Source organism: Syngnathoides biaculeatus, chromosome 5, assembly GCF_019802595.1.
Source record: "Syngnathoides biaculeatus isolate LvHL_M chromosome 5, ASM1980259v1, whole genome shotgun sequence".
In the NCBI taxonomy this organism is placed as follows: Eukaryota; Metazoa; Chordata; class Actinopteri; order Syngnathiformes; family Syngnathidae; genus Syngnathoides; species Syngnathoides biaculeatus.
This window is the reverse complement of record NC_084644.1, coordinates 10,360,413-10,372,626: the sequence shown is the minus strand read 5'-3', so window position 1 is coordinate 10,372,626 and position 12,214 is coordinate 10,360,413. Positions and strand designations below refer to the sequence as shown.

At 44.1% G+C, this 12,214-nt stretch overlaps 1 protein-coding gene and 1 long non-coding RNA gene across 4 annotated transcripts in view; one reads left to right on the top strand and one right to left on the bottom strand.

Moving 5' to 3' along the window:
* The window catches only part of bbs9 (Bardet-Biedl syndrome 9), a 129,266-nt gene extending 122,311 nt beyond the window's left edge, over positions 1-6,955 (top strand). Inside the window, exons 22-23 of one of the 2 annotated variants that reach the window (XR_009795138.1) lie at positions 4,607-5,175; positions 5,269-5,380. Coding sequence is in view for 1 of the 2 variants with exons in the window: in XM_061820868.1 (XP_061676852.1) it covers positions 5,269-5,522 (254 nt within the window). In the remaining variant the exon portion in view is untranslated. Of the gene's footprint in view, positions 1-4,606; positions 5,176-5,268 lie in introns of both variants that reach the window. The other variant, XM_061820868.1, reaches the window with a different exon arrangement.
* A 91-nt stretch (positions 6,956-7,046) lies between these two features.
* On the bottom strand, positions 7,047-9,767 carry LOC133501092 (uncharacterized). Of its 2 annotated transcripts, XR_009795097.1 has the most exons (5): positions 9,496-9,759; positions 8,581-8,732; positions 8,326-8,378; positions 8,105-8,211; positions 7,047-7,477 (listed from the first exon to the last, which is right to left on the bottom strand). It is a non-coding gene; the product is annotated as an uncharacterized LOC133501092 (long non-coding RNA). The 2 variants fall into 2 exon arrangements; XR_009795098.1 differs by having other exon boundaries at positions 7,047-8,211; positions 9,671-9,767.
* Positions 9,768-12,214: the final 2,447 nt, after the last annotated feature.

The following is a 12,214-nucleotide window of genomic DNA, read 5'->3' as shown; positions in this document are numbered from 1 at the left end:
AGTGGACAGCCTTTAGACTAAACACTTTTTCTTTCCTTAGCGAGTGACGCTAAGGCGCTAAGTCGGCTTCTTTAGACGCGTCTCGGCGGGATCGGCGGGTCGGGAAATCCAGCGTAGCGTCGTTCCATTTGCCGGGCTCCTGGGATTACGTTTATTATAACGTGCTTCCAACAAATGAGCGGCCAAGGTGTTTCATTTTCGCTAACTAGAAGAAACACTGAATGCTTCTTGTCCTCCAGCTGCTTACTATATCATAATTATATCTGAAAAAATATATATATATACACTTTCCTATATATGCAGTATATACAATCTGTGTAAATGTTTAGTCATATTCGGTGGCTGTTCTGCTTTGCTAAAAAGTTCTTCCACTTTGTTCGTGCCAAAACATCTACGTTTATGGCCCAAAATGGTATTTTTAATATTAGTCACTTGGGCTCCATGGCAAAAAAAAAACAAAACTCACCACTTTTTTGTCATTACAGTGAACCCTCATACATTGTATTGCACAAGTTAATTCTAATATTTAAAAATTTTATATACCTGACCCCGACATCCCATGATCCCACTCCCGCACTATCACCCAATTATTATGATGATATCCATGTTCAGAAAATTTAAAAAATGCAACAACAAAAAACATCTTTTGTTTACGAGCAATTAGCAAACAAGCAGAGCAAAGAGTGCTGAGGCAGCTGGGAGGATTCAGAAATGTTGCAGAATGATGCCAAACTAGCAACTGTTCTATTCGACAAGTACGTTTATTTATCAATTTACAAGTATTATTTATCATTATTTTTTTATTGTTTATTGTTTGTGCATTGGCGGCACGGGGGTTCAGCTGGAAAGCTTTGGCCTCGCAGTTCAGAGGTTCTGTCCCGGACTTGGGCTGTGTGGAGTTTCCATGTTCTCCCCGTGCCGGCGTGGCTTTTCTCCGGGCACTCCGATTTCTTCCCGCATCCCAAAAACATGCAACATTAATTGGACACTCTAAATTGTCCGTAGGTGTGATTGTGTGTGCAGCTGTTTGTTTCTATGTGCCCTGCGATTGGCTGGCAAACAGTTCAGGGTCTACCCTGCCTCCTGCCCAGTGACAGGTGGGATAAGCTCCAGTACTCCCCGCAACCCTTGTGAGGATAAGCATCTAAAAAAATGGATGGGGAATTATTTGTGCATTCTAAAAAAAAAAAAACTTCGATCTGATAACTTTTTGGAACTCTTCACGTTACCAACATAGCATCCATGGCTAACATCGACATGTTTACAGTCCTAATGCTAACTAGCAAACTTTTCCCGCAATTTTGATGTAACTGGATGTGCATTTTCTCTGATTAAAAATAAAAACTATGCACTTTCATAATCGCATGCCATGATTGAAAATGACGCTTGTGCACAATCATGAGGGGCGGGGCTTTGGTCAGAGATTCGACGGGTTTAGCTAAATGAGGCTACAATACATTCAAATCTCGCTTAGTACTGCAAACTCTTCCTTTAAACACCAAAATCCTCAGCAAATTAATATCATATATCAAAATAGAAACCATTTGAAAAAAAAGTGATGGGATAAAAATCCAGAAAGTAGCAGGGGCACAAATAATAAACCATGATACCACCACATTTACTGTACTGCAAATACAATACTGTATATATTGATCCTTGTCATATCGCGCAGATTTTTCTCTTCATTTTATCGCTTTTTTGTTTGCATTTCCCACTCATCTTGTGATGAATTAGATTCGGCGCAGCTTGAGTAGACTGTCATTTAATCTTTTCGTGTCGCCACCGCCGTTTGTCTGTTCCCGAGTGAAGACAAGAAAAGAAAAGCGCTGCGACAATAGTGGTGGTGTGTACCAGATCAGTATATGCGGATTATCAAAGCCCGCATGTTCCGCTCGCTCGGGCCTGTTAGCGACACTGCATTCAACTGCACGCAGCCGTCGTCAAAATACAGGCGGCTGCACAGATCGCCCGCAGTGAAAATCTACTATGAACTGGGTACGTGTGTGTGTGTGCTTTCGTGCATGTGTGTTTGTGTGTTTGATTGTACGCTGATGAAATCACGGCTGTAGTGCGTGGGAGCAGAAAAATGTTGACCTTCAACCAAATTCAGCGGTGCCTAGTTTTACCAGTTCGACATCTTGCAACTTTGAGTTAGTGTTTGTCGTCAATTGAAAATTAGAGTTGCGATAGACCGCTACACTAGTAAAAGTACTCTAATGCCCTCTAATGTGCCCTCCAGTCAAGCACAAAAACAAATGCGAACACGAGCAAGCAACCCAAGTGACTCCAGTCACTCAATAGGCCACACCCCTTAAAGGTCCACTTTCATGAAATGCATGATTTTTAGTATGTTATTAATGAAAAAACGGCAGCCGGTATGGACCCATCCGTTTTTCACCACACAACATGATTTTGATGTATATGGCTTTTTGTCACTCCCATCATGAAAATCCTCTCAGGGGATTTGTTTTCGACAAGAAGGAGGAAGTGATGTTGGAGGCAGTAGCGCATTCAAGCGGTCTCGTCTATTTATACTAGTTTTACCTGCTGGAAGGCAGCTCGTTGTTCCTTCGTGTTAACTAAAATGCCGGCTTGTTGTATCGCTGGATATTGCTCGGTCACTCGGGAGGATGGATTTACTCTTCATACTTTTAAGATCCGATTGGTCGTGAAAAATTGAATGCGCAGGTGCAAAGGAGGAGAGCTTCATGGGTTCCAAATGATAAGTAGGTGCAGCTACTAAAAAAAAATAGTCGGGGGGGGGGGCTGTTATCCATAAGTAGGGGTGCTAAATGTGTCAATGTGCGCATCGGAAAGCTTCCGTGCAGCAGCCACTGAAGAACGGCCTCCGCAGGCCTTGTGAATCGCCACCGGCCTTGTCGACAAGGCCGAGCCGGCCGCCGGCCTTGTCGAGACGGCTTCAGCCGGGGGTGGCTAATCGCAATGCCGGGCCACAGTGGCTCATCGCCGCCACAGAAGTGGACGGGACTGGGAGCCAGTTTGGCCGCCGCGGCGTCGTTGATGGCAGGCGGGGAACATTGTTTTTATCACCACTGCGCAGTAGTGGATCAGGGGGGGAGGTGGTTTGGCCGTGATCCGCATATCATCTTAATATGGCTCAAAACGATAAGGTAATATTGCCCCGGTCACTTCATTCAATTGTGAGATGTTCTCTTCTTCGAAAAGAGCTTTCGTATATGAAGGGTCGTGTCCCATACTGGGGGCCACAGCGTCTTTTCAATGGCGAATGTCCGATGTGACGTCACGGGCAGGAGATGCAGCCACTATGACACTTCCCCAACTCTGCGCATGGATGACGCGCTCTCCGCTCACATTTATTTTTTCGTATAGACATTGAAGTGAATAATGTTATATGTATTTTTCATGACAATATCTATTTTAGAACGTTTATAGGGATGACACTTGGGCTTTAAATGCACACCTGCGAGACGTGGATACTGAAGGGCTTACAGCAATTTTACAGTTTTATTGTGTTTATGTAAAGGAGGCCCCGTAGCTCAGTGTTTAGAGCACTGGTTTGGTATGCCAGGGGTTGTGGGTTCGTATCCCACTGGGGCCTCCACTCCCTGAGAAGACTTGCGTCAGGAAGGGCATCCGGCGCAAAAATTGTGCCAAACATATATGTGCGTTCATCTGAGATGACACGCTGTGGTGACGCTGAAAGAAATGTATATTTGTGTTTATGTAATATTTTGATTATGTGAATTTTTAAACAAGACATTGCTGCCAAGATGTAATCGACCACGAAGGTACCGGTACTTAGTAATCGTCAGAACTTTGAGGCAGACCCTCTAACCCATGTTATCAAACTCAAGGCCCGGGGGCCAGATCTGGCCCGCCACATGATTTTATGTGGCCCACGAACCCAAATCTAGTGTCAATTTCCATGATTCTTGTACAAATCTGTACAAAAATTTAAAATCGTCATATATCATAAATGATAAAGATGAGATATTACAAGCATTTTTTTGTGTTACCAAACGTGAAAAACGTAATAAACGTGAAAAACGCATTTCCCTTGATTTCTGATTCCAAAACTAGTTCATAAATTGACGATGATTAAATATTTTTTTGTTCCACAGTCATAACGGCCCACTGAGGGAAACCAGAACAATGAGGCCTGCGAGAAAAATGAGTTTGACACCCCTGCTCTAACCAGTTCCCCCCTTTTTTTTTTGTTATATTTTATTATATCTTATACAAAACAGTGCTATTTTTCCTCTTAAAAACTTAACCAAAAAAAAAAAAAAAGTAATTTGCTGATGGTCTGTTTGCCGCAGACCTTCCCTTACCTTCATCCTCAAATTACTGGACCGTGACGTAAAAATCCTCATTGCAAGTAAAACTAATTCATCACGTTACACACACACACACAGACGCACACACACAGTGAGGGAGACATCAGTCTGTGGTCTGTAAATGTTCTCATGGAGATAAGAAGAGTGTCTCATTGTAGGCAGACAAGCATCCTCCTTATCATCTTATCACGTAGCCAATCCAAGATGCTGCTTGTGGCTGTACTGTATGTAAACGCAGGTGTGTGTGCGTGCTTGTGTGTGTGTGTGTGTGTGTGTGTCTTTGACAGGCTCAGGGGGTCTGGAGTGAGGCTGCTGGTTGGGGGTCCTCCATTTAAGTGGCGGCGCTTTGTAATGCAACAGGTGCTGTTGTCGCTCAATTTGTTTGCATGGTAAAATGTGTGTGCGCGCGCACGCACGCCAAAAACTCAAAGCTAATCCGCGCCGAGTGGCGCTGCGACAAACGGCTCGTTAACGTTCCCGGCACCCGTCTGAGCACCCGCGCCTAAAAATGTTGAACTGAAAGACTGGTTTCGTTCTTCCTGACATTTTTTTCAATATGTGCCGACTAATCACGTTTCATCGATTCAATTTGATGTGTGCCGCGCGGGGCAATTGCGCGGGTCACGAGGTACGACGCGAGCGCTCGAGTACAAAGAGGATTAAAGTTGTTGAAAGTTATACCATGGAAACCGTCCACAACATGTGCAGACAAAAGTGTGAGCGCCTGCTCCAGGAGAAGTGTGGGTGTTGCGGCACACACATCGCCACAGATGTGACAAAATGTGTGTTCAAGCCTTTCATCAGGAAATGTGTGGGTGTGGAAACGGCCAGATTCCCTGCGGGTGCAGCGACAAAAGTGGGTCCTAAAATTGTTCACTGGGGAAAAGTGTGGGTGTTGAAACGTCCCTCCTGCTGATTATGACGATGTTCTTCTTCTTTCCTCATTCAGATAAAGACGCCAAAGACAAAAAAGTCTCTAGTGAGCCATCGGAGGGCGCCCCGAGAGAAGAAGCCGAAGTGAAGAAGAAGGAGTCGTCCAGAGAGAAGAAGGACACCAAGAAAGAGGCGAGCAAGGAGCCCAAGAAGGAGTCGTCGTCATCTTCCAAGGAGAAGAAGGAAGCAGGAGACAAGAAAGTGTCCAAGAAGACGTCTGCGGGAAAAGTCAAAGAGAAGAAGAAGGAGTCGGAGGCCGGAGAGGCCTGACATCGCAAATCATTTACTCAGACACAAACGGACACTTGAGCACCAGATTCCAACCTTCAATCCCACTGTGAGGCAAACGTGCTAACCACTAGGACACCACACTGTCCTTTCATCCATCCATCCATTTTCTTGGCTGCATATCCTCACTAGGGTCGCAGGAGTGCTGGAGCCTATCCCAGCTGTCAACGGGCAGGAAGCGAGGTGAACCCTGAACTGGTTTCCAGCCAATCGCAGGGCACATAGAGACAAAGAGTCGCTCTCCCCATCACACCTAGGGGCAATTTAGAGTGTCCAATGAATGCATGTTTTCAGGATGTGGGGGGAAACCAGAGTGCCCAGAGGAAACCCACGCAGGCATGAGGAGAACATGCAAACTCCAGGATTGAACCTGGGTCCTCAGAACTGTGAGGCCAACGCGTTTCCAGCAGAGTCACCGTGCTGCCGCCTTACGTACATATACATTATAATTTCAACTATTCACACTCCTCATCCTTTTTTTTTTCACGCAAAGTCGCGTGGAATTGACGAAACCTTACACTGTGAAAAGTGCAGGCGTTCCCGCACCCCCCACATTTGGGAAAAAGGTGAGCGGTTCGAAACCTTACACTTTGAAAAGTGGGGGTGTCCAAAGAGCCGAATCTCCCCCACGGGCGCAACAAAAAAAAAAAAAATTGGCATTCACAAACCTGTTAGTTGGGGGCACGGCGTGTCAACTGGTAAATCGTTGGCCTCACAGTTCTGAGGTCCCTGGTTTAATCCTGGACCTGCCTGCCTGTGTGGAGTTTCCATGTTCTCCCCGTGCCTGCGTGGGTTTTCTCCGGGCACTCCGATTTCCTCCCACATCCGAAAAACATGCAACATTAATCGGACACTCTAAATTGCCCCTAGGTGTGATTGTGAGTGCGTCTGTTTGTCTCGATGTGCCCTGAGATTGGCTGGCGACCAGTTCAGGGTGACAGCTGCGATAGGCGCCAGCACTCCCACAACCCTCGTGAGGATAAGCGGCAAAATAAAACGGATGGATGGAACCTGTCAGTGGAAAAAAGTTTGGCTGTTTTAACACCTCCAATGTGGGCGTTGAATGTTTGGGTATCCGAGCACCCACATCCCCGGGGCCATGATGAAAAGTTTATGATTTGAAAGCTTTCATTGAGCAACGAATAATTGTCAAAACACCCAAATTAACACCCACCTTCTCCACTAAACTGAACCTTACACCGGGAAAAGTTTGGATGTCTCAACACCCACATCCCGCGTTTTGAAACCTTTCAGTAAAACAAGCGTGGCTATCGAAACACCCACAAGGAATCCACACAAGATTGGCCGATTTTTGCAGAAACTTACTGTGAAATAGCCTATGGACTCGCTAGTGGAATTCCTAAGAGACCCCCTGCCCTCTAGTTATCCCCCCGAAGCCCCCCCGCCCCCCTCCCCATCCCACACACTCTCCTGGAATAACCCTCCTGCTGTGTCCTGAGGCTTCCAGGTCAATGTGTATCAACCCCCCCCCCCCCCCCCCCCGCTCTGGGATGGATTGGGGGGGTTAAAGACTACGTAAACACTCCACGTCCATTACGTCAGATGACTCAATCTCCAGTTACAGTGAAACTTGATCGTAATCGCGTGAACTCAGGTAAAAAATATGATCTAGTTAGAAATAGTCGGTAACCACGGCAACGTGTTTGTCAGCTAGCATTAATGCCGTCTGCTTGGTTGGAGGAAACGTTCAGCTATTGAGTAAAAAAATTATTAACGAGGGAAGAGCTTATTTATTATTGTCATGACAAGAATCACAAATGAAACAATAATGAAAACCGCAAGGATTTTGATGAGAAATATCATGAAAAGGCTTTGATATCATTCCCGTGTCAATTTTTCCCACAATTCCCGGCCGCATCTCTGGATTCCGGTCGACTCCGTGGAACTTTGTAACATAGTCAACATTTTGTACGTCCCTGTTGATGGAAACAACTTCATTAGTAATAAAAGAAAAGGAAAAAATCTTTTTCTCTTTGTATAATTTTTTTGGGTTTGCATTTTGCTTTTTGTTGTCCATTTTTATTCCTTTTTCCTCCTTTTCCAGTCCATACTGTTTAATTTTGTTACTTTTATTTATTTTCTATTCTGTTTGTTCCTTTTTTATCTCTATAATTCTTTTTCTGTTAAACTTTTTAATAGTGTTTTTTTTTTCCTTTAGGTTTTTGCCTTTTGTTTTATGTTTCAATCGTCTTGAGTTTTTATTGCCTTTGTTGTTGTTGTTTTCGTTGTCGTGGTTGGGTGGCACAGCTCTGCAGTTTGGACCTGCCTGGTTCCCTGGCTAACCCATAAGTATGCAGGTACACACACACACACACACACACACACATCCTCTGTTTGTATGTGTTGCTACACCATGTGCGGTTTTCAGTTACATCACGTTTAAGCTAATTTGTGTTACCCCTTCTATGGCATTTCAACCTATATGTTAGCATTAAAATAGTGGACTTTAATTGGACAAAATAATACCATTTGGTTTAACATTTTAGAGTAAATATACAAGCGTAAGCGCCACGGTGGATCAGCTAATAAAGCATTGGCCTCACAGTTCTGAGGACCTGGGTTCGATCCCCGCCCCTGCCTGTGTGGAGTTTAGATGTTCTCCCCGTGCCTGCGTGGGTTTCCTCCGGGCACTCCGGTTTCCACCCACATCCTGAAAACATGCAACATTAATTGGACACTCTAAATTGTCCATAGGTGTGATTGTGAGTGCGGCTATTTGTCTCCATGTGCCCTGCAATCGGCTGGCGACCAGTTCAGGGTGTACCTCGCCTCCTGCCCGTTGACAGCTGGGATAAGGCTCCAGCACTCCCCGCGACCCTTGTGAGGATAAGCGGCAAAAAAAATGGATGGATATACAAGCATATTTGTTTTCCTCAAATGTGAGTAAGAACAGGTCTTAAGGAAGACGTTAAGTGTGTTTTAGTAAGTTGAAAAGTATTTTAAGCTTGTGTGTGCTAAAAGAAATTATGTGGTCTCTTTTTGCAGATTTTCACGTTTTGCGAGTGGGTCGGGAACTCACCGGGTTCAGCGTAAATCCCCGCTTCCTTCATGACGGCAGCGGTGCGGTCCGATCCGAGATGGAGCTTTCCCAGCACATTTGGCCGTAAAAGGCGAGATGAAGGCTGAAGCATGCCAGACATCCCCCAGAAGCAGCAACACTCCTTTCACATCCTGAAATATCGCAATCATATTCGATGCCATTCATCTTCTTAGCAGGGTGTAAATTATGAGCGGAACCTTCTGTCCCACTGTCCGTCACGCAAACACTTCACGTTAGAATCTGTAACATTTTGGTCTTTTTCACACAGGCCGCTACTAAAGGAGATGACGCATGGCTGTTTAAGCCTGTCACCATCTTGTATTTGCCAGTATTTGAGCTTTTATACTTGTGGGGATAGCCAGCTCGGAAATTGGACATCGGGGCATTTCGTGTCAACCGCTGGCCCGCTTGGCGATGCACAGAAACGACGTAACAAAAAAGGCCGCATCATACCAACCGATCGTAGTATTTTGTGTTCCTGTAGCAGAAGATAATCATAAATTGACGACTGCGGAAACGACAACAACAATCTGACAAATGACAAAATGTTGATGATAAAATGAAATATTTCAAAATGTATTGTCCATCTATTTTTAGATGAGCAGAATCGCTGGCTTAAATAACTATAAAGGTGAGTAAAGTTTTTGGGTTCATCTCTGTTGTGTGATATAATAACATCAGCCGCTTGCGTGTGTGTGCGCACAGTACCATAATTGTCCTACGGTGAAGTTGGTCCGCACTAAATTTATACCGACGTGTCGGCGATTGCAGGTATCAGTCCGGAGAAAGACGACCTTCTCGTCTGGTTCAGACAGCTGGACCATACCCCCAACCCCAGAGCCCCCACCTCCCGCCCTTCCAGACACACACACTCAGGGTCTTTGAGGGCCAGACCTGTCGGCTGCAGGAGGCTTTAACCTTGGGGCCGGGGGGGCCGCCAACCCAGCCTCCCTGTCTGTCTGCCGCCAGGAAACGGCGTCTCTCGTCACTTTCTCCTCCTTTTTTTTTTTTTTCCGTCTGTTTGTTTACATCGTAAGAAAAAGAAAACAGTACGTGTTAGCGGTATCACCTGCTAGCAGTTAACGACGCTCTGTTAGCATATCGCTCATATCTAGCGCCGCTTATCTGCTAACAGTTGCGGGACATTTGCGAAAGGATTTCCGGTGCCCCCACCACAAGCCCGCCCTCCCTAACCATCAACCGCCCCCCTTTTAGCCCCTCCTTATCATGGCCGTCACCTCCTACCCCCATAGACCAAAAAAAACGATTGAGCTCGGTCCGGCTAGTGCCAGCGTTCTATTGGATGTGCGTTGCCACATTTCCGCCTACAGTTCAGGAACTCTCAGTTATTGCCACTTTTAGTTCTTAAAATTACATAATATACATGTTTATACACCAGAATGTTCAACAAAACGGGAAAAATTTGCCTGACAAAATAACGCTAGCTAACGTGTAACGCTATAGATGGGCTAGCAGAAATTACAAAGCTCTTATAGTAATTATCATTTTTAAAAGCAAATATGTATTAGTTTCCCAACTTTCTTCTTTTCCTTTCGGCTTGTCCCATTAGGGGTCGCCACAGCGTGACATCTCAGATGTACGCCCATATTTGTTTGGCACAGTTTTACGCCGGATGCCCTTCCTTCCTGCCCCAGTAGGAAACGAACTCAGGACCGAACCAACGCTCTAACCTCTGAGTTATGGGGCCTCATTAATTTCCCAACTTTGAATGATTAAAATTGTACAAAGTAATTTGAAATTTGAAAAACGAGATCTTAAAATTCTGCGTTATACCAGGGTCACAAACAAGGCCAAAGTCCTCCAAACGTTCCTAATTCCAGGTTCAATACCAAATTGACAAGTGCTCGAGCGACCCATTTTTCATAACAAGATTATTGAAACTAGAGTAAGAACTTTTGGAAGAATTTTGTGTCTTAAGACCAAGGAAAGGTCACTGAAGGTGATGGCGCTCCTTGTTAGTTTTGATGTTTCTGCGGTCACACCAAGTCACACAAAACTTCGATGTTGCCATCTAGTGGTTCCAATTTCTGACACCTTCGAGATAGATTTCAGTGAGCTCCCCACATTTTGACCATGTTGCATTTCAATAGAATCAACAAAATTTATCGGGGCATAAAACTGAAGCACTCAAATCATCGTTATTATTATATTATTTGACATCTTCTTAAAAAAAAATAATAATAATCATGTGATGCCCATTTTTTTCAGGAGCCGTTGAAACTGATTTTTTCGTAGTGAATCTTTGAGATGATTGTCATTTTTTTTTTTTTTTTTAATTTCGCAATAGCCACCAGTCTTAAGATACAAGCCTACAAATTGGGGCTTATTTCCTGTTATGAACTGCTTGCTTGATTTATTGAATCAGGCGTGTTAAAAGCATGCAAAAATTGAAGTGATGAGCTTCAGATAAACCCCTGCTCAAATGAAGAAAATTTTAAAATTGGAGGAATTTAGGTACTAATATGTCCTCATTTTCAGTATGTGAGCCAGCACAGACACATTCTCCAATTTTAGGTATTTATTGAACATTAAAAAAAGAAGAAAAAACAGTCAAATACAAAATAACACTTACAAGGAACTGCTGTAGGCCACATCTCACTCCCAGATGCTCACATGATTACTAATGGCATTGGATTCCAATGATTAACTGAATAAGTTGAATAATTCTACTTGAAAAAAAAAAGTAAAATTAAAATATCTACCTTGAAGCTTTGCAGGGATGTACTTTTTTTTTTTTTTAAACTAATTACTCCACATGTACACACGACTCCGTGTAGAAACAAGAAGTCTGTAAAAGATGTCCAAAGTTTGCAGATCATTTAACAACAGCACGCCCACAATCGCCAAGAAAAGATAACATATCATTGTTAGCTAATGTGATATAGCCTCCCATTGCTAATGAGAACGCTTCGCCACGCACCCGCAAGTAGCCAACGATAGGCACAGCGGCCAGGGCGCATTCAATTTATTTATTAAACAACCCCCTAACCCCTAAAAAAAAAAAAAAAAAAAAAAAATGGAAATCAGAACCTTCATACATGAGCTGCCAATGGCCACAACTCTCGCCGAGTCGCTCAACATGTGGACTAGCTAACGGGTTAGCCAGTAAGAAGCAGCCCACTGGACACGCTCACTCTTCGACGCCCACGTCACTCACCAGACCAGGCGCCGACTCTTCGGTAGAACATGCGGACGGTGACCCCAAGTGGAAAAAAATAATACTAATAATAATAATACTTACTCATATATTTTAAATAGTTTTTAATAATACAACATGACGTTCTTGGTGGGATAATCTATAGAATACTCCATTGTCAAATATAAGACAGCTGCAGCCCTCATGGGCGGGTTACCGATGTCACTTTCTAGGCCACACCCCTTAAAGTCACATCTCACATTATACAGTTCAGTAAGTACACGTTATACAACTAGTTAATTTATTTTCATTCTCTTTCATTATGTTTTGATACAGTACACTTCTATTTTTCTTGATTAAAACGGAAAAAAGCAACTGGAACCGATTGGTGGCGTTTCAATTCATTTCAATAGGGAGGTTTGATTTGCTTGCCGAGGTGCTCGCGCTTGTTCGGAG